General features: G+C 52.1%; 7 protein-coding genes across 7 annotated transcripts; 4 read left to right on the top strand and 3 right to left on the bottom strand.

The window, feature by feature from the left end:
- Positions 1-370: 370 nt before the first annotated feature.
- GLRG_05655 (autophagy protein Apg9) lies at positions 371-3,255 on the top strand (the record flags this gene model as incomplete). Its single annotated transcript, XM_008096340.1, has 3 exons — positions 371-1,065; positions 1,126-1,846; positions 1,909-3,255. 3 exons carry the CDS (start codon positions 371-373, stop codon positions 3,253-3,255), a joined length of 2,763 nt encoding a protein of 920 aa, XP_008094531.1.
- Positions 3,256-5,464: 2,209 nt separating this feature from the next.
- GLRG_05654 (uncharacterized protein) lies at positions 5,465-6,896 on the top strand (the record flags this gene model as incomplete). Its single annotated transcript, XM_008096339.1, has 7 exons — positions 5,465-5,502; positions 5,629-5,698; positions 5,795-5,830; positions 5,910-6,042; positions 6,114-6,263; positions 6,330-6,801; positions 6,857-6,896. 7 exons carry the CDS (start codon positions 5,465-5,467, stop codon positions 6,894-6,896), a joined length of 939 nt encoding a protein of 312 aa, XP_008094530.1.
- An 888-nt stretch (positions 6,897-7,784) lies between these two features.
- GLRG_05653 (DnaJ domain-containing protein) lies at positions 7,785-9,407 on the bottom strand (the record flags this gene model as incomplete). Its single annotated transcript, XM_008096338.1, has 2 exons — positions 7,785-8,363; positions 8,424-9,407. 2 exons carry the CDS (start codon positions 9,405-9,407, stop codon positions 7,785-7,787), a joined length of 1,563 nt encoding a protein of 520 aa, XP_008094529.1.
- Positions 9,408-10,302: 895 nt separating this feature from the next.
- Positions 10,303-11,223, top strand: GLRG_05652 (uncharacterized protein; the record flags this gene model as incomplete). The annotated part of the gene is made up of 1 exon (XM_008096337.1): positions 10,303-11,223. One exon carries the CDS (start codon positions 10,303-10,305, stop codon positions 11,221-11,223), a length of 921 nt encoding a protein of 306 aa, XP_008094528.1.
- A 121-nt stretch (positions 11,224-11,344) lies between these two features.
- GLRG_05651 (uncharacterized protein) lies at positions 11,345-14,702 on the bottom strand (the record flags this gene model as incomplete). The annotated part of the gene is made up of 9 exons (XM_008096336.1): positions 11,345-11,711; positions 11,798-11,957; positions 12,012-12,091; positions 12,146-12,264; positions 12,319-13,214; positions 13,282-13,936; positions 14,007-14,174; positions 14,347-14,509; positions 14,635-14,702. 9 exons carry the CDS (start codon positions 14,700-14,702, stop codon positions 11,345-11,347), a joined length of 2,676 nt encoding a protein of 891 aa, XP_008094527.1.
- A 1,982-nt stretch (positions 14,703-16,684) lies between these two features.
- On the bottom strand, positions 16,685-18,554 carry GLRG_05650 (fatty acid desaturase; the record flags this gene model as incomplete). Its single annotated transcript, XM_008096335.1, has 2 exons — positions 16,685-18,233; positions 18,310-18,554. The coding sequence occupies 2 exons, from the start codon at positions 18,552-18,554 to the stop codon at positions 16,685-16,687; spliced, it is 1,794 nt and encodes a 597-aa protein (XP_008094526.1).
- Positions 18,555-19,413: 859 nt separating this feature from the next.
- Positions 19,414-20,019, top strand: GLRG_05649 (uncharacterized protein). Its single transcript, XM_008096334.1, has one exon. It carries the CDS (start codon positions 19,578-19,580, stop codon positions 19,896-19,898), a length of 321 nt encoding a protein of 106 aa, XP_008094525.1. The 5' UTR covers positions 19,414-19,577; the 3' UTR covers positions 19,899-20,019.
- The last annotated feature ends 339 nt before the right edge of the window (positions 20,020-20,358 follow it).

The following is a 20,358-nucleotide window of genomic DNA, read 5'->3' as shown; positions in this document are numbered from 1 at the left end:
CTGATCCCAAAGTCCAGTCGAGCACGAGTGGCTACGCGTGAGCTTGTAAGTTACTCTTCTCCAACACTTCCCAAAGCTTCTGTCACCTGCAACCGTCGGGCCGGGCCACCTGACCACCAGTCCACACATCAAGTGATGGCGAATCCTCTCAGCCTCGACCACCTTTACTTTGGACCAGATTCTACTTCAGGCTAATATTAGTCTCGTGCGCCAGGCATGCAAATCTAGTCGGCTGCTCCCTCAAAATTGGATCCCTCGCCGTGCGCAAGCCGCATTCTATCTTCCTCCGAACATGCGCCGAACGCCGTGAGCGATGAAAGTCTATCTCTGACGATCTGCCCCAACAGAACCCTGATCGATTCGCCTTATCATGGCTTCCAATATCTTCTCTCGGCTCGCCCCGCCATCTCGAGCCTCTAAGTCGTTCTACGAAGAACTGAGGGCCGGACACGATAGAGATATGGACATCGAAGGACAAGCTGGCCTGGATGTTGACGAAGAGAATCTGAGAGAGCGATTCCAAGACTATGATCTAGACCACATACAAGGCCTTGCTATTGAAGACAGCCGAGCGACACTGGAGAGCAATGCCAACATCCTCAACAGCCCTTCCGGCACAACTGGCCGTGGTCCACGGCGCGAAGGACATAGACGAGAGCCCAACTCCAAGTGGCTCGGCCAGGAAGATGATGGCGACAACGATGTTCCTGCATCACTGCTTGTCGAGCCGCACGAGGGCGATGTGGAGGCAAAGGCAAATACGCGGAGAAAGCCGGCTTTTCCAGGAAGGCAGAATGCTATTCCTGGCCCCTCCAACAGACGCACTCATGCCCAGTGGGAGACGACAAAAGCGCAACAGAGGCTTCACGCTACAGATAGCTCCAAACCGACCAGATCCCAACCAAAGCGTTTTGCTAGGGGCCTTGCATCTGGAAGCGAGAAAGAGAAGGCCCTCTGGAGATGGGTAAATGTCTCCAACCTTGACTTCTTCGTCCAAGACGTCTACTACTACTACCGAGGGAGCGGGTTTTGGTGCATTGTGTGTGCTCGGGCGTTACACCTGATGTAAGTTGTCTTTTAGCAAGACGCAAGTGGCCCAGTGGGATGACGCTGACATAAAGCCAGAGAATCTGCCTTTTTCGCCGTGTTCCTAACCTTCCTGACTCAGTGCGTTGAATACACCAAGATCCCTAACAGTAGTTCGCTGAAGGAGGTCATGATTCCTCAGTGTACCAGAAATATGTCGTTCATGTGGAACATTGGTCTTTGGCTGTATGTCTTTTACTTCGTATGGAAGGCAGTCCAGTTCACAATGGACCTGCGGCGTCTCAGCAATATGCGCAACTTCTATATCCACCTCCTTGAGATACCAGAGGAAGACATGCAAACCGTTTCCTGGCAAGACATAGTTGCCCGGGTCATGGCCTTGCGGGACGCCAATCCCAAGACAGCTATCAACGTCAACCCTTCGGTACGACAATGGATGCGTAATCAGTCCAAGGAGAGGTTGGATGCCGCAGACATCGCCAACCGTCTCATGAGGAGGGAAAACTACCTGATAGCCATGATGAACAAAGACATACTCGACCTTACGCTCCCGATACCCTTTGCGAGGAAGCACCAGTTCTTCTCAAGAAGTCTCGAATGGAACCTGCATTTTGCCATTCTGACTTATGTTTTTGATGGGAACAACCAGGTACACCAGGAGTTTCTCAAAGCAGACCGCCGAGGCTTGTTAAGTGCAAAGCTGAAATCGCGGCTTGTGTTCGCCGGCATCATCAACTTACTGATCGGTCCCTTTGTCGTCGCATATCTTATTGTTGTCCATGCCTTCACGTACTACAATGTAAGCCCACTCTCGTAGTGCTGCATGCTGTTGGTTATGGACACTGACAGATCTGGCTGTAGGAGTATCAAAAAGACCCATCAACCTTTAGTCACAGACGATATACGCCTCTTGCCGAGTGGAAATTCCGAGAGTTTAACGAGGTTCCGCACCTCTTCCATGAACGAATCAACATGTCATATCCGTTTGCTAGCCGTTATATTGACCAGTTCCCAAAGAAAATGACGGAGCAGTTCGCCAGAATGGTGACTTTCGTTGCGGGGGCCATCACTTCGGTCCTTGCCGTCGCATCATTTCTCGATCCTCAGCTTTTCCTTGGTTTCGAGATCACCAAGGACAGGTCAGCACTGTTCTACATCGGCTTGTTTGCTGCGATCTGGGCAGCTGCCAGAGGTATGATATCAGAAGAAACGACTGTATTCGATCCGGATTACGCTCTGCGCAACGTCATCGAATACACTCGTTACATGCCAGACACCTGGAACGGCCGTCTTCACACAGCTGACGTCAAGCGGGAGTTTTCGGAGCTTTACAAGCTGAAGTTGTTGATTCTCATCGAGGAAATACTCGGTATTCTTACTGCCTCCTTTGTGTTGATCTATTCAGCCCCCAAGTGCAGCGACCAGATCATCGACTTTTTCCGAGAATTCACCATCCATGTAGACGGGGTTGGCTATATATGCTCGTTCGCCGAGTTCGACTTCAAGAAGGGTGTGGGCAAGGCAAAGCAACAAGTAGGCGCTGGCGATGTCCGGGAAGACTATTATTCCACAAAACACAACAAGATGGCAGCGTCTTACTACGGCTTCTTGGACAACTATGTAATCAATCCGAGGACAGGTATACCAGGTCATCTACCTCCCGGAAGCCGACAGCAGTTTCACCCCCCGCCGACGTTTCCGGGACTGAGTTCTCCGACATTGGCGGCCGACATGCAAAACTCTAGGATGGGTCGACAAGACCTTACGAGGAGCCGAGCAGCTGGGGGAGGATCTGGCCAACAAACCCGAACGCCGAGGTTTGGACCATCAATGACGGCCCCGTCGCCGATGGCATCAATGCTTCTTGACCCACATCACCAACCTGCCGCAACAGTGTTCGGCATCCGAAGTATGCACCGGAGTCGAGCGGCGCGGGGTGGTTATCAGGGTGAAGGTATCATCGAGGAGTTGACCGAAGACGGCTTAGGCGTAGATAGCCGCCTGCAGTCGCAGAGTGCACACGAAGACGAAACATTTGATGGCTCGGGGCCTTTGGGAGAGTCTGTATGGGAGACATCACCTCCAAAGGGGCTGAGTCGTGAGAGCAGCATGGCAGAGACGGGCGAGCAAGACGCGGGGGTGTTGGGTTTGATATACCAATTTCAGCAGGCCCACCGTAACAATCCACAGAGTGGCGGGGCACTGTGAAGAAAAGAGGGCATACGGACAATGGGCCGGTACTTCGAGTATGCTGGTAAGGAATTATGGGTATTAGGGCGTCATGCGACTGACATTCTGGGATATGGGGACTATGGACGGTCTTTTCGTGGCCGGGTTGAAGCTGGGTTTGATGGACGAAAGCGCAAGGTGGTCTGAGATGGAGTGCTGCAATAGATCTCAATTTGGGAGAAAGCGTTGCAGAAAATCAAGATTGAGTTATCACCGACGGTCGGGAGCGGAACTTGCGCCGGACCGAAGAGAGCAATTTCGTATCTCCGAGGAGTACGGATGTTTTGACGGGGCTGTACTTATCTCTGAGGGGTAGCCGCCCACGTTTAAAGTTGCGCGTCTCCGGACGTGGCGATTTACAGGTACGAGCATAGCGTGGGTGAAAGATGTCTTGACGGAGAAATGAGCCAAATTAATGTGCGCGGGCTGAAGGGGAAGCCGCAGTCGACGTGGCAGTTGGTGAGTGCCTGATGCGAATGTATTTTTGCTGCAGGTGGTACAACTCGGAGACTGCGATAGTGTAGATGTGCAGCTAGCTCCTGATGGAGCTCCGATAAGTGGAGTGTCGATTGATTGATAAGATGAGATAAAATTGCAGGAGAGGGTCTACATAGGTAGTACGGGCGTTTGATAACCAGGATTGTCGATTTCGAGTGTGTCCGTAATTTTCATCTTATTCTCTCTCTCTCTCGCTCTCTTCTTTTAACCACACCCCTCCTTGTCATTATTTCCATCTACTGTATGTAGTAGTAGTGCTGTTAATAATACATGATCATCGAGTTGTGGCGAGGGTGACGGAACGAGGCATCGCAACAAGCGAGACCTACCTAGACAAAGATGGTGAGTGCTAAATGCGAGGTTGGCAAAACATACAAGCTAATCAAGGACGCTTCTTACCGTTTTCGTTTCTTTATGTAAATCGAAAAGCAAGGAACAGGAGGCGGTGCAGCAGAACTATCACTTAGATGCGATGCATTGTGTAGGTTAGACCCACTGAAGGGTGAGAAGCCAGGGCCAAGTCTCAATATAATTTTAGGATATTTGCAGTGGGGCCTTCAAGAGTCGCTGGTTCAAGCGACAGCTTGTTTGATGCTCTGAGGTTGTTCTCTCTCCAGCCACTTGCTGAAGGGTGCTTATGGGGGGAACATGAGCTCAGGGAGCTAGCGGAAGCAAATGGATGAATGCAAGAACGTTGAGGCATTGATGCTGTGGGAAAGTACCCCAATTTTCAACAGGTAAAGTCAGCGTTATCAATTGCAGAGGAGATGACACACCATAACGAGGTCGTAATTATTACTCGATGAGTTTTTGAGAGACGTTACAAGAAAAGCGTGGTAGGAGTATTTTTGAACCTCTCCCAAGAACAATTATCAAAGCCCGTGGATTGATAGAAACCATATGACAGGGAATCATAGTCTGGTCTTTCGGCCTCCGGGGGTTGCAGGAAACCCTATCGTTCGTTGGGCCGCTATTATGCCCGGAGATTTGGGCCTTCGAGATGCAGAATATTTGGCCAGATTCTCTCTCTGTTATGTATTCTTGTATCTGCTGCAAAAATTATCCTGCAGTCCCAGTTGCTTCCTCTGACATTTCACCATCACGACATCTTTAAGTATCGATACCTGGCCGAGACTACCGTTGTATCCATACAGCTGCGGGTGAAGGAGGTACACCGGCCGCAAACCCACACTGGACCTCCTCCACTCACTGCCTGTGCGTTACCTGACTCTGCTAGCTCCAACTAGACTTTTTTCATTTGATCTGGCCTACCCTACCTCTCTACAAACTGCGACGCTCCTTCGACCTCCAATCTTTTGCATCTACACGCAAACCAACTCTTAGCCCACGGCCTTGTGAGCTCAAGGTCGCCTGTATTTAACATAGACTCGACTACTGCCATTTTCGCCAATCTCCTAGCTACCGATCGACCTCTGTCTCTTCTGGCCTCGCAATCTTCGCAGGTTCCTCGGCAACCTCGGCGCAGATCTAGAGAGGAGCAAGGCGAGCGGGAAGGGGGGGAAAAGGCCACCGAGGCAAACAAGCGACGCGATCTCTTCGCGTCCAGCTCAGCGAGAGCTTTTCCCGCCGGATCCGCGGGCGCCATCGCCGACCCCTCGACCATTTCCCAGCTGTCAATCTGGCGGCTCTTCAGCCCAAGCCCTACGGCGAAGCATCTGCTGCGGCCGCAATGGCCCAGCCCAATGCAGAGCCCGTCGAGGAATATGAGTGCGCAATGCCCTCCTGATATTCATTGCACCCCAATCCATTCACATGCCCCAATGCCAGTCCGACCATGATTCCAAATTCGCTCGCTCTCTTGATAGAATGGGCCTGCTGACGTTTGCGTTGCAGCTATGAATCGCTACCTCCCAACTTCTCCCTCGTGCAGAACATGGCTGCCGGGGCGTTCGCCGGCATAGCGGTATGCCATCCCTGTTCACTTCAAGCTCTAGCTTGTAAAGATGATTTTTCTGATCGATATCGCTGGAAACTTGAAAACTGATCACCGCCTTCACAGGAGCATACTGTTATGTATCCCATTGACGCCATTAAGGTACCATACGAGCTCTCCTCCCATAACCCCCATATTCGGCCTGCTCGCGCATCGGCATTTGCTAACCCGCAGCTTTCAGACCCGAATGCAGGTCCTCAATCCCAACCCCTCGGCCGTATACAACGGCGTCATTCAAGGCACCTACCGCATAGCCAGCCGCGAGGGCTTCCTAAGCTTGTGGAGGGGTATGTCCAGTGTTGTTGCCGGCGCTGGTACGTTGTTCCTATGAGCGAGCAAGCATGATTCATGCACTGGCAATATTTTGCATTGCTGACAACACTAGGTCCTGCTCATGCTGTTTACTTTGCTACCTACGAGGCTGTCAAGCATGTCATGGGTGGCAACCAGGCCGGTGTTCACCATCCATTGGCTGCCGCGACCAGCGGTGCTTGCGCTACGATTGCTAGCGATGCGCTGATGAACCCCTTCGATGGTGCGTGATTACAGCATTCTTCACAGAGTTTCGGTTCGTTGGGTGCTGACTATGAATCCATTTCAGTCATCAAGCAGCGCATGCAGATTCAAGGCTCGGCCAAGATGTACCGTTCCATGACCGATTGTGCCAAGTACGTCTACAAGACGGAAGGGCTGGCGGCATTCTACGTCTCGTACCCGACCACTCTATCGATGACGGTGCCCTTCACCGCTCTTCAGTTCCTCGCATACGAGTCTATATCCACGACCATGAATCCGAGCAAAGATTATGATCCTACAACACATTGTTTGGCTGGCGGTGTTGCTGGCGGGTTTGCCGCCGCCTTGACTACACCTATGGACGTTATCAAGACCATGCTTCAGACTCGAGGAACGGCTAACGACCCGGCACTGAGAAACGTGAATGGGTTCATGGCCGGCTGCAGGTTACTGTACGAGCGTGAGGGTTTCCGTGGCTTCTTCAAGGGTGTGCGCCCTCGTGTTGTTACCACTATGCCCAGCACTGCCATATGCTGGTCCGCCTACGAGGCTTGCAAGTAAGTTATGGCCACTTATTCTGCCTGGGAATACACTGACAATTTGACTTTGCAGGGCTTACTTCATTGCGCGAAATGACAACCCGAGTCCTTGAAATGGCTCGCCGCTGTGCACATAGAAAGGGACTTCCCTGACGATTTGATCACCGATTAGAACGGTCGTGTAAATTTTTAGAAGGCTGAGTCGAGCTCGCGGGGTGGTTGACCACTAGGGAAGTGGCTTTCCAGTAAAGAAGCTCATAAGAGGCACGTCAAAAATCCATCCAGCGAGGGCTTCCGCACAGACCCCTCTGGGTTGCAACGTGAGGGCTGACACTGTGAGTCTCTCAAGCCGGCTGTACTTGGTGTTGGAGGACCGGTGGTTTGGCAAAGTGTTCAATTTGAAAGGATATTCAACATGTTGGCGTCGGAAAATAACAGATCTGTCTGGAGTTGGCGTGCCTACGGACGGATTTACCGATATGCTAATCCGGAATCCCGTTTCTCTTACTCTACTCCAACTTGCGCGACCCTACGTGACATGTTTGAGTAATTGTTGACGTCATAAGCCAGCAGCAAAACAGCAGTCTGGTACAACTCGAGGCATCACATAGGTGCAGCTCTATCTGTCTCTTGCTGTGTCTTGGCGGCAACAAAGTGTACTTGGAGTCAACAGCCGATCATTTGCCACTCAACATGTTTGCTGACTTGTCTCACGTCTGCTCTAGCCATACTTTGGTGTTGACACATGTATGCAATCCTTATACATTGAACAAACAAGAAGACTAAGCCGTCCGACCACACGCGGCAGAGCGTCTGATCGACGATCCTCTCCAAGCCTTAGACTTGGCGCTGTGCCTTGTGCCTAAACTATGAATGACGATAAAAGATGATGTTATCTGTTGGGCGGGGCCACCGTAAACTCCAGGTTTTGACCTATGAAACTCCTTAATCCATGCCGTGATACTTTCCAACGAATAACAATCGGCGGGCGTCGACCTCCTTCAGAATGGGAAGCCGCCGCCACCTCCCCCAAACTTGAAGTGGAACTGCTGGCTCCCGCCGCCACCCTGTTGGTACATGAACGGGTGGCCGCCGCCGAATGGATTGCCTTGGAAGGGACTGCCTTGCTCCTGGTTGTTCGGGTCGTCGCCTCGGTCGAACCTCTCGCGGAGCTCCGGATTGCTGAGCACCTCGTAGGCTTCATTGATGGCCGCCATTTTCTTCTCGGCCGCCTCCTTGGTCAGCCCCTGCTTGGCGGCCTTGTCGGGGTGGTGGATCTTGGAGAGCTTGCGGTAGGCTTGCTTGATCTGTCGTTCGTCGGCATCATGTGCCACGCCGAGTACCTTGTAGTAGTCCTTGGTCTTGCTCCTCTTAGCCGCGATCTGAGCCTTCTGCATCAAGGGCTGAACGACATCGTTCTTGCCAGGTCGGATGCTGCTGGCTTCCTCGAGCGATTTGATGGCTGCATCGAACTCTTCCTTCTCCATCATGATCTTGGCGCGATGTAGGAGACCGTAGAATGACTGGGGATTGAGAGTAAGAGCTTCTTCGCAGTACTGCTTGGCCTTCTTGCCGTTCATCTATGACGATTGCATAAGCATATAGTGATCAAAGTAAGTTTTGTAATCTGGTTGACTTACCTCGTAGTAGCCCTGGCACACCATTTCCGCCACCTGAATGTACAGAGATGACTGGGCAGCAGAAGGGATGGCACCGTCAGCCTTGAGGTCTTCAACTTGTTTCTTGATATTAGTGATCAAGCCAGTCTCGTCAGCGGAATCGATCAGGAGCTTGACACCAGTCATGGGCTGGTTCTTGTCGAACGCCTTGTTGACTCTGGCCAAAGTTTTCTCAATGGCTTTTTGTTGCTTTAGAAGTTTCCTGCATGACTTGGAGTCGGGATCAGAGTGCAAGCACTTTCTTGTCTGGGCCATGCCGTTCTGTAAATCGCCAAGTGCGTAGAAGGTAATAGCGGCGATTGTGATGTGCGGCGATGTGTCGCCGGGCCTCATCTGCAGGACATGGTGCAGGTCGCCCATACCCTCCTCGACCTCGCCGCGCTGGAAACGACAGCGCGATCTCATTTCACGCAGGGAAATAGCCCTGTTGGCGGTCATAATGGCTTCACCAGCATGCCCCACGCAGGCCTCCCAGTCACCACTCTTCTCGGCCATCTCAGCGAGACGGGCAGCACCCTGGGCCTCATCGAGAGCGACGAGTTCAGGCGAGGTGGGGTCCTTCCTGGCGAGGATGTACTGTTCTCTTGCGCCATCCCAGTCTGCGGTCTTAGACTTGATCTTGGCCAGCTGCACATGCGCTCCCTCGAAGCCGGGCTTGAGCGAGAGTACTCTATTAAAATCGTCGGTGGCTTGGTTGGTGCGGCCGAGGGAGAGATATGTCGTCGCGCGCTTGAACAGCGTCAAATAGTTGGAGGGATCGCGGGCAACAGCGGCATCGTAGTATACGAGAGCATCGGACGTCTGACCCTTGGAAAGATGGGACTGAGCGGTGGCCAGGAGAGAGGAAACAGGGGTATCGGAGGGGATCTCATCGGTGGTGATGGCAAGGACTGGCGACGAGAGCAGGCTGGCTGCGAAAGCCAGGGCACAAAGGCGGACGTACATTGCTGGCGCCAGGTGGGAAAACGAAGGTCTGTAGGCTAATGGACAGTAACAACAACAGAGGAAAAGATGAAAAGGTTGAAGAGGAAGCCACAAAATCAGAACCCGGTTGAGCGAGGAGGAATAAATGGAGGGGGCATAAGAGGGCAATTGGAAAAGTTGTCCTCAAATAAAGCCAAGCTATGATGGGATCAAAGATACAACTGGATAGGTATGCAAAAGGCGTGTGGAGTATGTAGCCCTTAACTGGCTTACTGTGGCAAGGCCCCTGTCGTTATTGACAGACTCCAAGTGCTATATATTGGTAGGTAGCCTTAAATGGCTTCTTTCATTCATTCTAGTACGTACCAGAACTGGACACGACGGTCAAGCCTCCCGCTCCATGTGCTTACCTCCAGATTGGGGCAGATCGGAGACCCTCCCCTACCCTAATAGAGAGTACCTACTCATTGTTAAGTCGCAAACTTGTTCCGTCATTGAACACGACGCGCTGAGGTGTCCAGAACAAAGACGCACCCAGACTGGCCCCACTCGCGCGTCTCTGCAGGGGATAGCATCTCCCGCTGAATGTCATCCGCATGGAGGTACCCCACCCCCTTCGCTTGACCATTCATCGCCCACTGAGCTCTCATCGGCCCCCAGAACCGCAAAATTGTGGGCGAGTTAACATCGCGCTAATGACTGTGACAACATACTTAGGTACCTAGTCTACTTGTTCTGTCTGCGGTCACAAAGAGGCACGAATCAATGTAGAAGGAAACCCCAAGAGCCGGTTCATGTGTGTACATGACTTGCAACAACAACAAAAAAGAAAGCCACTAAAAGAGAAAAAAGGAGTAAAACAAATCTCGCACAGTTCTGTATGAGAGAGAAAACACGAATCTCACCGCAACCCAACATGGCTCACCTCCCGCCATCAACCGCTATATTCTCGCCATCAATAGCTCGCATCGCCGCCTCCACCGCCAAAGATTGGAGTTACGTTGGCAGCTGGCTCGCCTCGAAGTACCAGGGCCGCCCAGTCCCTTCCTTCGAACGCAATTCCGAGACGCTAAAAGCCCTTCTCGCACTTGCCAACTCAAACGAGAACGCCGACGAGGAGCGCGAGCTAGTCGCCTCGGCCGAGATTGGCGCCATTCATGACCTTGCCGCCACGCAGGACCTACTCGAAACCAATCCAGAACTGCCGGCCTCCGATGCCGCCCGGGAGATGATGCTCGGTGCCGTTCAAGATCACCTTACACGGGAAGGACGCACCGCCCTCAACTCCATGGCCACGTTATCGTGTCAGCTCACCGTCGCCTATCCAGATGCTGAAGCTCTCGGCCGCTCTATGATTGGTTTGCACGCTGAAGCCTCAGACGTGGAACAGGCGAGAGTCCGTGTGCATATTCTTCAGAAATACATTGATCAAGAGTCGGCCGCAGCCGATGAGCTGCTACGGACCCTGCACAGCGACGATTACAAGCCTGCCAACGACCTGGCCCGCCAGAATCTGGAGATGCAAAGGAGGGTCAAAGCCATGGCAGCGCGTATGCCCGAGCTCAGGGACCGCATTTCTAACCTCAGCCAGTATACCATAGCTTCTCATCCCACGATCGAGCAAATGGCGCAGAAAGAAGCCGGTTACCTCGGCCTCCTGGCTGAAAAGAAGAGCTTGGAAGAAGATGTCGATCAATTCTCCGGCCTCCCCGATGATGTGAAGACGGCCAGGGCCGAACTCGAGCATCTCCGCGCAGAGGTTCTCGCCATTACACGCCACCGCGACGCCATCTTTGAGGGTCTTGTTGAGCGTGAAAGCCCTCGCAAGGGCAGTTAATTATAAGTTTCCTACTCTGATACGGTCCACAATATAGACACGGGCTGATTTCCGTCTACCTATGCCGAGGGGTATTATAACAATTATTCGTTAAAGACACTGAGTCTTTTGCTGTAGAGCATCAACCGGGCCGCTTTCCCCTGACTGCGCCCCCCAGGTTCCTGATCTGCCTCATCCCGAGACCCGACCTCTTGGCTGCCGGCGGTGCAACTGGCGGAGGAGGGTCCTTGGTAGGGACTGGCGGCCCGCTCGAATTACGTGCCTCTTTGGGGCCTTTTATGTCAAGGCCTTCCCCAAGGCGCAGGTCCGCGACTCCAAGGCTGCTTCGGCCATCATCGAGATCACCAGAGTGCCTCTGGGCTCGTCGGGCCCTTTCTTGCACGGTCCGGAACTTCTCTAGCAACTCATTCCATCGAATAATACTATCTTCCCGACTCTTGAGTCTATTCGGCCTGTCGTAGGTTGAACTGGTGGCAGATGGAGGGCTACTGCCAAGTGTTGTCAGGCTTTTGTTACAGATGATACACAGAGTCGAGCAACTATGGTGTGAGGGGTTGTCGTAGGTAGCACTTACACTTTGGGAGCAATATGAAGATAACCAATGGAACTGACGGCGTTAAGGCGGTTCTTGAGGGCCGCAAAGGCTGAGGATTGTGGGAGAAGCATCAAGAGACCGTATAGACACTTGTACAAATGGGGAAACTTCTCCGGCTCTAGTAACTGCAGTCGAAGGTCTTGAGCATGTCAGCTCACGAACCAATAGCTACGATAAGCCATGATAAACCTACAAGTGAACACAGGAGACTCTATCAACTGAACCAGCTTATCTATCTGGATGAGAATGTTCACCGTCATCTCGAGCTCGGCACTATGTCGTCTGTTTAGCCCAATGCAGAATGTAAGTTGGATTGCGAGGTCTCACAAAATCTGCAGGAGATTGTACGCCTGTTCGTAAGCTTGTGCCAACAGGCAAAGGGAAAACGTAGCGACGGCATTGTGGCACCACGAGCGGAAAAGGGCAACGAAGAATGTTTGGCCATCCTAGACAAATGTCGTCAGCAGCTGGAGAATTAGAGAAAGAGCCGACTCATTTACTTTTGACTCGAGATTGCGAAGTCTCTTTCGAAGTTCTGAAAGCTCCGGGGCCGTGATGAGATTGTTGTTCAGGTTCTGTACCATGATGCTAGCAAACTCGACGTCTTCCTCCTTCTCTATGCAATCTGCGAGTGTACGATAGATCCGCTCCGCGCTTAGGCTGACACAAAGCTGGCGGATGATTAGATTCCCTCGTGTCTCGAGCAGTTTCCTGTCAGTAGCAAACAGCTGCAGTAGGTTCACCATGAAATTGGAGAAGTAGTCGTCTTCGCTATTCCGAGAGATCTGCGAGAGAAGTTGCAGATCCTTGGTAACAACGGCTTCGGCTGGATCAGAAAGCGTCTTAAGCAGGGCAGGGAAAGTTCCGTCATTGAAGGCGAGCACTTTTCTAGGGGCCTTTCTGTGAAGCATGATCAACCATGTCAAGGCAGCAACACGGGTCGCCTCATGATCGTTGAGAAATAGAAGTGTCAAGGCGTTCACTGCTGCAGCGTAGTCCAGATCCACCTGGGGATGGTTGCTTGCATACGGTGGGTTCGGAGTTGAGAGGGAGCGGTTGTGGCCCTGGGCCGGGGTTGGGCTCCTCAGTTCGAGGTCTCGCGAACTAGATAGAGAAGCCCGCGCACTAGAGGGGCCCTCTTGTTTTTCGCCAGAAACGGGAATGCGTGACGTTGAGTGAGAATGACCGCCGATTTCAGGTTCGTCAGATAGGGAGACCACATAGTCCATCAGACCAGCATTGACACGAGCAGCAGCTTGGCGGATGGATTCGACGCCGCTGGCCATAGCAGGCAGCATGTGGGCCAGAACCTTTGGAGTAAACGGCAGCACTTCTTCTGGGCAGATATCCAAGAACTCGACGATCCATCGTAGAGACTCTAAGAGAGAATCCTCTTCTAGAATGTTAGTCAGCTGTGTCCACACACGTGGAATAGAATTCTTAGTTGTTTAGTGGTAACTCACCAAGCGGAGAATCAAGAGTAGCGGTCAGTATCTCGAGGATCTTTCGGTAATTGATCTGAACGTCTTGGCCGGGTATCCAGTCTTCCTCGCCACTGCTCTCACTATCGTCTGTTTGAGAGTCAATTTCATCACCTTCTTCGGGACCGATCTGAACACTATCCGAATCGACCGATTCCTCGCGCTTGCGTTTGCCACCTTCGCGCGACTTTTTGCTCTCGGCAATGCCTTTCTTGATCCTAGATATTCTCTTGATCTCGCTGAGAAACTTGTCGAGGCAAGCCCTCGTTGCCACATGTACATCTCTATTTGGGTCGCTCAAGAACCTGAGCAAGCCTGCCAGGAAGTCGGGAAGAAAAGTGACAAGTTCCAGGTCGGGAATGGAATCAAGCAATGTGATCCAGCCAACCAGAAATTGACGGGTGAAGGGATTGATCACCCAAATGCGCTCCTGAAGGAGTGGAATGAAGCGGCGCAAGGAGAAGGCGGTGGGAGGAGGCGGGCGGTCTTGGAGCTCATCCTTGTCGGGTATATCTTGACCCAGTTCTCCCTCAAGAACGGAAACGTATGAAGCAGCTGATTCAGAGACAATGTCTTTGATGAGACGATCGAGCAGCTCGGCACCGTTTTTAACGGATAACTCGGAGTCTGCTCCCAGCTAAGGCGTCAAGGTCAGTCAAGGATGTGCGTGGGGTGCAGGGTGAGTGGCGGGAGTGGGGGCGGTTTACCTTACAGAGAGCGTCAAAGATATCGTTGAAGTAAATCAATATCTCTCCTTTGGCGACCTTGGCAATATTGTACATGGCTTCGCATGCGTAGTATCTGACTCTGGCATCTTGATCGGTGAAGCATGCAAGAACTGGGGGCACGATCTTCTCGAGATAACGGGGCAACTCCTGGGAGAAGCGTCAGCCGCAGTGACGCGGGCCTGAGAACGAAAATGAAAATAGAAACGATAAGATGGGTACCCGAACGGGCCCCCGAACGGGGGCCAGCAGAGAGACAAGGGAGGATATATCGACCGGCGCGGGTTGATCAGAGGAGAATGAGAAGAGGGGGCATACTTACATGACCAAGAGCAATGGCAGCTGCAGCCAGCCCTATCAACCCTCCGTTTCTGGCATGGGGCTGATGGACGGCGTAGGCAAACTCATTGCAAAGCTGCTCGAGGATGGCCTGGACTCTGGGGTAATCCTTCGTTACGACGAGTTCTCGGATGACTCGTTCCAGCCTACAAGGGTCAAGAGGTAAGTATATAGTAAAGTCAGACCATAATTAATGGAATCCAATCAAGATGAAAAGTGGAAGTCATGGTAGTATTGGTCAGTCAGAAAGGGGGTTTGGAGAGAGACGTACTCGAGTGCGCCGACCTTGCGCTTGTCGTAGAGCTTGTCGTTGAGAGCTCTCTGAATGCTGACGTCCATGTTTGATGCCGAGGTCGAGATAGCAACAACGAGGTCATCTCCTGGTACGTCGTGATGCGAGGCTGGGGCAGAACTGAGTTGAGACGAGTTCCAAAATTGAGCGGTGTTGAGCTGGGTTCACTCCGGGGTCCCAATACGTAACGGTACGTAGTCTCTCTTGTGGGGAAATAGGTGGATGCCAGGAGACGAAGGAAGAAAGTCGGTAGTGTAGTGTAGGGGGACAAGAGCCCCAAAGCCAAAGTAGTCGAGACAGGAGGTGATGATGGGCTGCGTGCGCGTTAACGGGATGAGGCTGCGGCCAGGGCGCGAGCACGAGCACGAGCACGGATGGCGGATGGAGCAGGCAGAGAGAGAGAGAGAGACGTCAAGCAACAATTTCAGGCTTGGGATGTCGAAAGAGGTGGGATTAGGTAGAGTCGAGGACAAAACAAAACACTAGTCTGCAGATGCAGATGGAGTGCGGCGTCACAGTGGGAGACGAGAGGTCCAATAGGACACGGCATCCACCAGAAGGAAGCAGGGGTGTGAGGGAGGTATAGAGTACATACATGTTCTACAGAGTAGGTACCTACCCGAACGTATGTAGGTACGTATCTTTGTTTTCTCTTCCTTCTCCTCACCTTCACCTCCAGGGCAGGACAGTAAAGAAAAGGACGGCTGCCATCGATCGGTTTCCGCCAACAGGTGCCATCTTATTGGCATCTGGGATGGTAGATGCAACCGGAGACCTGGAGCCAGCTAATATCACTCCATCTCCTATCAACGTTCCTGGCATACAATGCAACGCGTTCCTGCCAAATGACTACCAATTCTATAAACGCCCCTCCGTCGAAAGAAGAGATGACAAGTTGAATACAGATCGCAGTATGAGCCAATGGAAACTCATCCCATCTAGCGAATACTGACTTCTAGTGCAAAGACATGATGTAGAATACAGCGCTGATCCCGGCTACTTACGTTGAAAAGCTCCGCCCCCAAAAGTCCAGTGCTTTGTGTCGACCTGGGCAGATTATGTCCCTTTCTTCTAGAACTCATCCACTTCCTTCTCCAACACTTTCGTAGTTATGGTTCCGTCGTCCACGCCTTCCGAGAATGTCCGGATCTGTCATGTCGTAGGTAGAATTCCCAAGTTGTTCTAGTCAACGGCCTCTGATTCCGTATCTGCACCCCGCTCTTCAATTCAATAATAATAATAAAAAACGCCCCTCAACTCTCCCTCTTATCGTCGTGTTCGTTTTCATAGTTGGACTGGCCCCTTACTGGTCTCTGCTTGATGGCTGATTGTTTCTGTTCGCATGAGCGTCTATGGCGAATCCGTCCCGCTCATCTCGTTGTTGGTCATTCTGTGGGTGCCCATTGCCCGCACACCGGCCATCCCGGGCAATTAATTTGTTACTTCGGGTCTTGCGAATCCGAGTCCATTTCCCTATTTCCCATAGCTCAGGGCTATGAAAACCCTAAGATGCTTTGGAAAGAGGTGTTCGCTGAACGTGTTGTTTCCGATGTCGGCATTCTCACCTCGTCTCCAGAATCTACAAGTGTTTAAAGCATAGAGCCCAGTTATAAGAGACTCTTCTGCCGTGGCTCGAAATCAAGACGCAAATCCAACATCATCGGAATAGACAACACCCACTATCCAATGAGGTCACTGTAAGGAACGGAAAATCATGCTCTCAATTTCTCATGTCCCTCCGTCCTGAGTAGCACAAAGCATGCCACGCAACTCAGCTTGACTCATACAACCACATGCATACACAACTGCACATGAGGCAAAAATTAGCTTGAGTTCTAGACATTACAGACTGTCTTAGTTCGAATACCACAGGCTTCGAGGACATTGGATGCCCACATCCCACATGCCTCTTTCTTCTCTCTGCACTGGTTATGAGGGAGCTCTTTTCCACGTCCCCAAGTTGTTCACAGCCAGACAACAAGAGCGAGGACCGCGACAAGAATACAAGAGTTTGTCAGATCAGATGGGGTTAGTGAGTGTGGCCGCCGTGGATTTGATTGGCAGCAACCTTTTGGCATTTCGCAAAGATGGCCGCCTGTCGAGAGACCTCCGCAAGCCGACCGATAACGTCCTTGTTGCCGTCGATGAAGCCATACAGGGCGTAGGGGATACCTACGTCATTGCAAAACTCTTGTACAAGCCTTTGCGTCTCACGCAGGTTGTGCCGTGGGATACGCGGGTATAAGTGGTGCACAACCTGGAACTGCAATCCTCCGTGGAAGAAGTCAAGCCAGGAAGGGCAGTCAATGTCCATAGTAGTGCGTAACATCTTTTGTGGGAACGACTCGTGGGGGCCCAGGTCGGCTGTGCTCATGGCGAAGTGAGATAGCGTGATCTGGACGTGTAACGGCGCTTGAAACATGTGGCTGACGATTACAAAGACGAAGCGGTCCCAGTTGGAGGGGATAGACTTGTAGACAATGCCATAGCCAAACCAGGCCCAGAAGAAGGCCTGACCGGCTAGTTCGAGCCAGCGGTGCCACCAGGCGATGCCCTTCCTGGGGCCGCGACCCATAATGAGGTGGTCCCACGAGAGCCTATAAAGGTTGAAGCGGCCGAATAGCATGATAGGGTAGTACAGATACGACTGCACTGACAGAAAGAGCTTGGCCGCGAGGTCATACTCCATTATGCGCTCGTAATAGGACGACGCCAAGTTGCCAAGGAAACGGTGAGACACAGCAAAGAAGGGTAGATGCTCGATATCCGGGTCGTGCTCTGGGGAGTTGGTGACGATGTGATGCACGTTGTGATTTCGCTTCCACCAACCGATGGACAGGCCGCCCATGAAGTCAGCGATGAAAATCCCGATGCATGTATCTAGGTGGAAATTGTGGGTGATGCCCATGTGACCAGCATCGTGAGCAGAGAAGACAAGCTGGTGCCAGAAGCAGCCTAGGCAGGCGGCACTGGGAAAATACCACCCCCAACGCAAGAAAGTCAGCATGCCAGCAAAGAGGAGCGCAAAACGCATCACCTCGATGGCGTAGGCACGGTAATTGCAATTGTACAGCCCTTTCACCTTGATGCGCTCGTCAAGGAGCCTGTACTTACGCACAATCTCCGACTGCGTCTCGTCGTCCAGGGCAGGGTATTTATCGAGGTCAAGGCGTATACGCTTGCGTGTCTCAGAGTCGAGAAACGCTGTCCCGTCCATTTCCTTGTCGTCTTCGTCGTCGTCGTCTTCGTCGTCGTCGTCTTCGTCGTCGTCGTCTTCGTCGTCATCGTCGGTTGCTGAGGTGGCCGGAGAGACAGAAGCCGCACCGTGTCTACGGCGGACAGAGGTATATGAGGTGTCGAAGACGGGGGAAGCTTCGCGAGAACTGATATCGCTGGGGGAGGAGGTCCCAAAGAAACGCAGGTTGCTTTTGACTTTGGTGGCGCTCATGTCAGAGCCGCCCTCGTCGAGATTCCTGAACTTGCCTCCCTGGATAGGCGGCATAAAATTCCTCCAGTGTCCCTCGATCCTTCCAATTCGATACCTCATCATCTGTGCTTTGGCCTCCGGGGAGTGAAGTCTGCAGTGTTGAAATCCAGGTCAGCCATTGGCGTTGAGGAGAAGAGTGCAGGTCAAAAACGCGTGGAGACGCATACACTGTAACTTCGTCGGTGGCATCCCGCCCGACCATGTGCTGGATGGCCTTATCGCCGCCAGGATGGTACGGCAGCCACCCATCCAGCTTGAGGACGAATTGATCAACAATTGTGACGACTTTGCCCTGAGCAATCAAGCCTTCGATTTGGCGGCGTGACATGAGCGGGTATTCCCTCGTCTTTGTAGGGATTCCACGTGGTGCCAATCCTGCGGTGGCCACAGGAACGTCGACGGCGGTGGCCATTGGAGTTGCGACAGTCCGAGTTGCGACTGAGGCGGGAGAAATGGTTGAGATAATCCCTTGGCCTCAATTGAACGAGCGAGAGAGGGAAGCAGTCATCGGCTTTCAAGGGTGAAGAAAGCGCGCCGGGGAAGAACAAAAAGAGTAGGATGAGGAAAGAGCGCTCCTGCATGGTGGTACCACATGTTGGATATCTGAATGTCTAAGGTAAGCAAGCAAGCCGGCAGGGTCCCCCTCTGCTTCCATTAGCCCAAGTAGTGTACACTCCCTCACTACACTGCCGCTCATCGAGAACAACCTTGCCTGGAATTGGATGTGGGCTAGGCATAGCGTACGCAGTACATTCATAGGCAGGCGCTGCGGTGCGGAGAGCCGAGACAGGTCGAACTTCTAATGTTATTACAAGGCGGGAATGTCTTTTTCGTTTTGGTCCCTTGTCGGGTGATCGGAGGCCGCTGTCACTGCCACCCACTATTGATGCCAGAAATCATGTGAGGAACAGTGCTCGTCGGGCTCACCATACCCATCTATAATTAGGTCATAGAAGCTGTAGGCCTACACTTTCCCATAAAGTTCGCGAATTGAGTTGTATCAAGGATTCCACCATGCATCGTACGTCGGCGACAGGAGAGTCGGTTTTTATTAAAGGATTGTTGTCTGTACTAAGCTACCTTACCACCGACTACAAACTGAGGCCCAGGTATCTGTACAACTGTCAGAAACCTAAAAATTCATGCGTCGTCCACGTGACTGGTCACATGTCGCATCTTGACGACTACCCACGTAGGCCTTTGAAAACCGCTATTCAACGCATGAGTGGCAGAATAAATGCTCATGCGGATAACCGGAATCCATCCTCCAAGGAATGATGTCTTTCTTGGTGGCACAAACGGAGCAACCAATGCCAGGCTATGGCGAAAAGTAGGCATAGTCTGAGCTAAACACTTGCAACTCCGCCGACTACTCCAGAGTGAACCTCGACGCGCCTTCTGTTGCCGAGCTTGGTGCTGCCCTGGAGAAGCACACATGCTTCAACGACACAAAGCGCATCTGCGACGTCGCTTGGAGCCTCGTGGGAACTTCAGCCATCTGGGTGGCATTAGCTATCAGAGGACTGTTAGTGGCAAGCTAGTGGCCTTAGCTTGGATGGTTGATTGCAGTCAAATTAGCTGCTATCGTAGCATTGCTCTCTTTGCAGGACTGGGCCACAAAAGAGCTCTACCTCTATGTATTAGTTGCGGACGGCGCCGAGTACCTCGTCCCCACGTGCAACGACAACTAGTCGGTGGTTCCCGACATGAAGTGCCAGATCTTGCAAGCCTTCAGCTGGGATGTCATCGTCCGTAAAGATGGCAATAGCTGCTGGAGGACCTTGGAGAGGAAGGATGGACGGGAAGTTCTCGTGGGAGACCATGCATACAAAGGTTAATGGGACTTGCCGTCATATATATAATCTCACGCGAATCTTCAACAGTACCGTAGAACAGGAACATGTATTGCAAGTAAATTGTTTCTTATGGTTACAATTTGGAGAGCCTGCAATTGTAATTTTCCTTGCCCGTTATGGGTGAGATCAGCGATGTTGCGTTGCACCAACCAGACCGTCTTTGATTGGCCTATTCGGAAGCGTTAAGCGAGGGCGAACTATCTGAATGATAAAATAATACGGGTTGCTACAGCGAAATGATTAAAATACTGACAAGTCGAACCCAGAACCCATGGTATTTCCATGACTCCAGCGCGAGGCATGAAATTAGTCAGCCTTGCGCCGGAAAGAGAAATTTGGAAGGCATGTCGGATTTATCAT

This window comes from Colletotrichum graminicola, assembly GCF_000149035.1.
Source record: "Colletotrichum graminicola M1.001 genomic scaffold supercont1.19, whole genome shotgun sequence".
NCBI classification, from domain to species: Eukaryota; Fungi; Ascomycota; class Sordariomycetes; order Glomerellales; family Glomerellaceae; genus Colletotrichum; species Colletotrichum graminicola.
The sequence above is the reverse complement of the archived record's forward strand: the minus strand, read 5'-3'. Positions and strand labels throughout refer to the sequence as shown.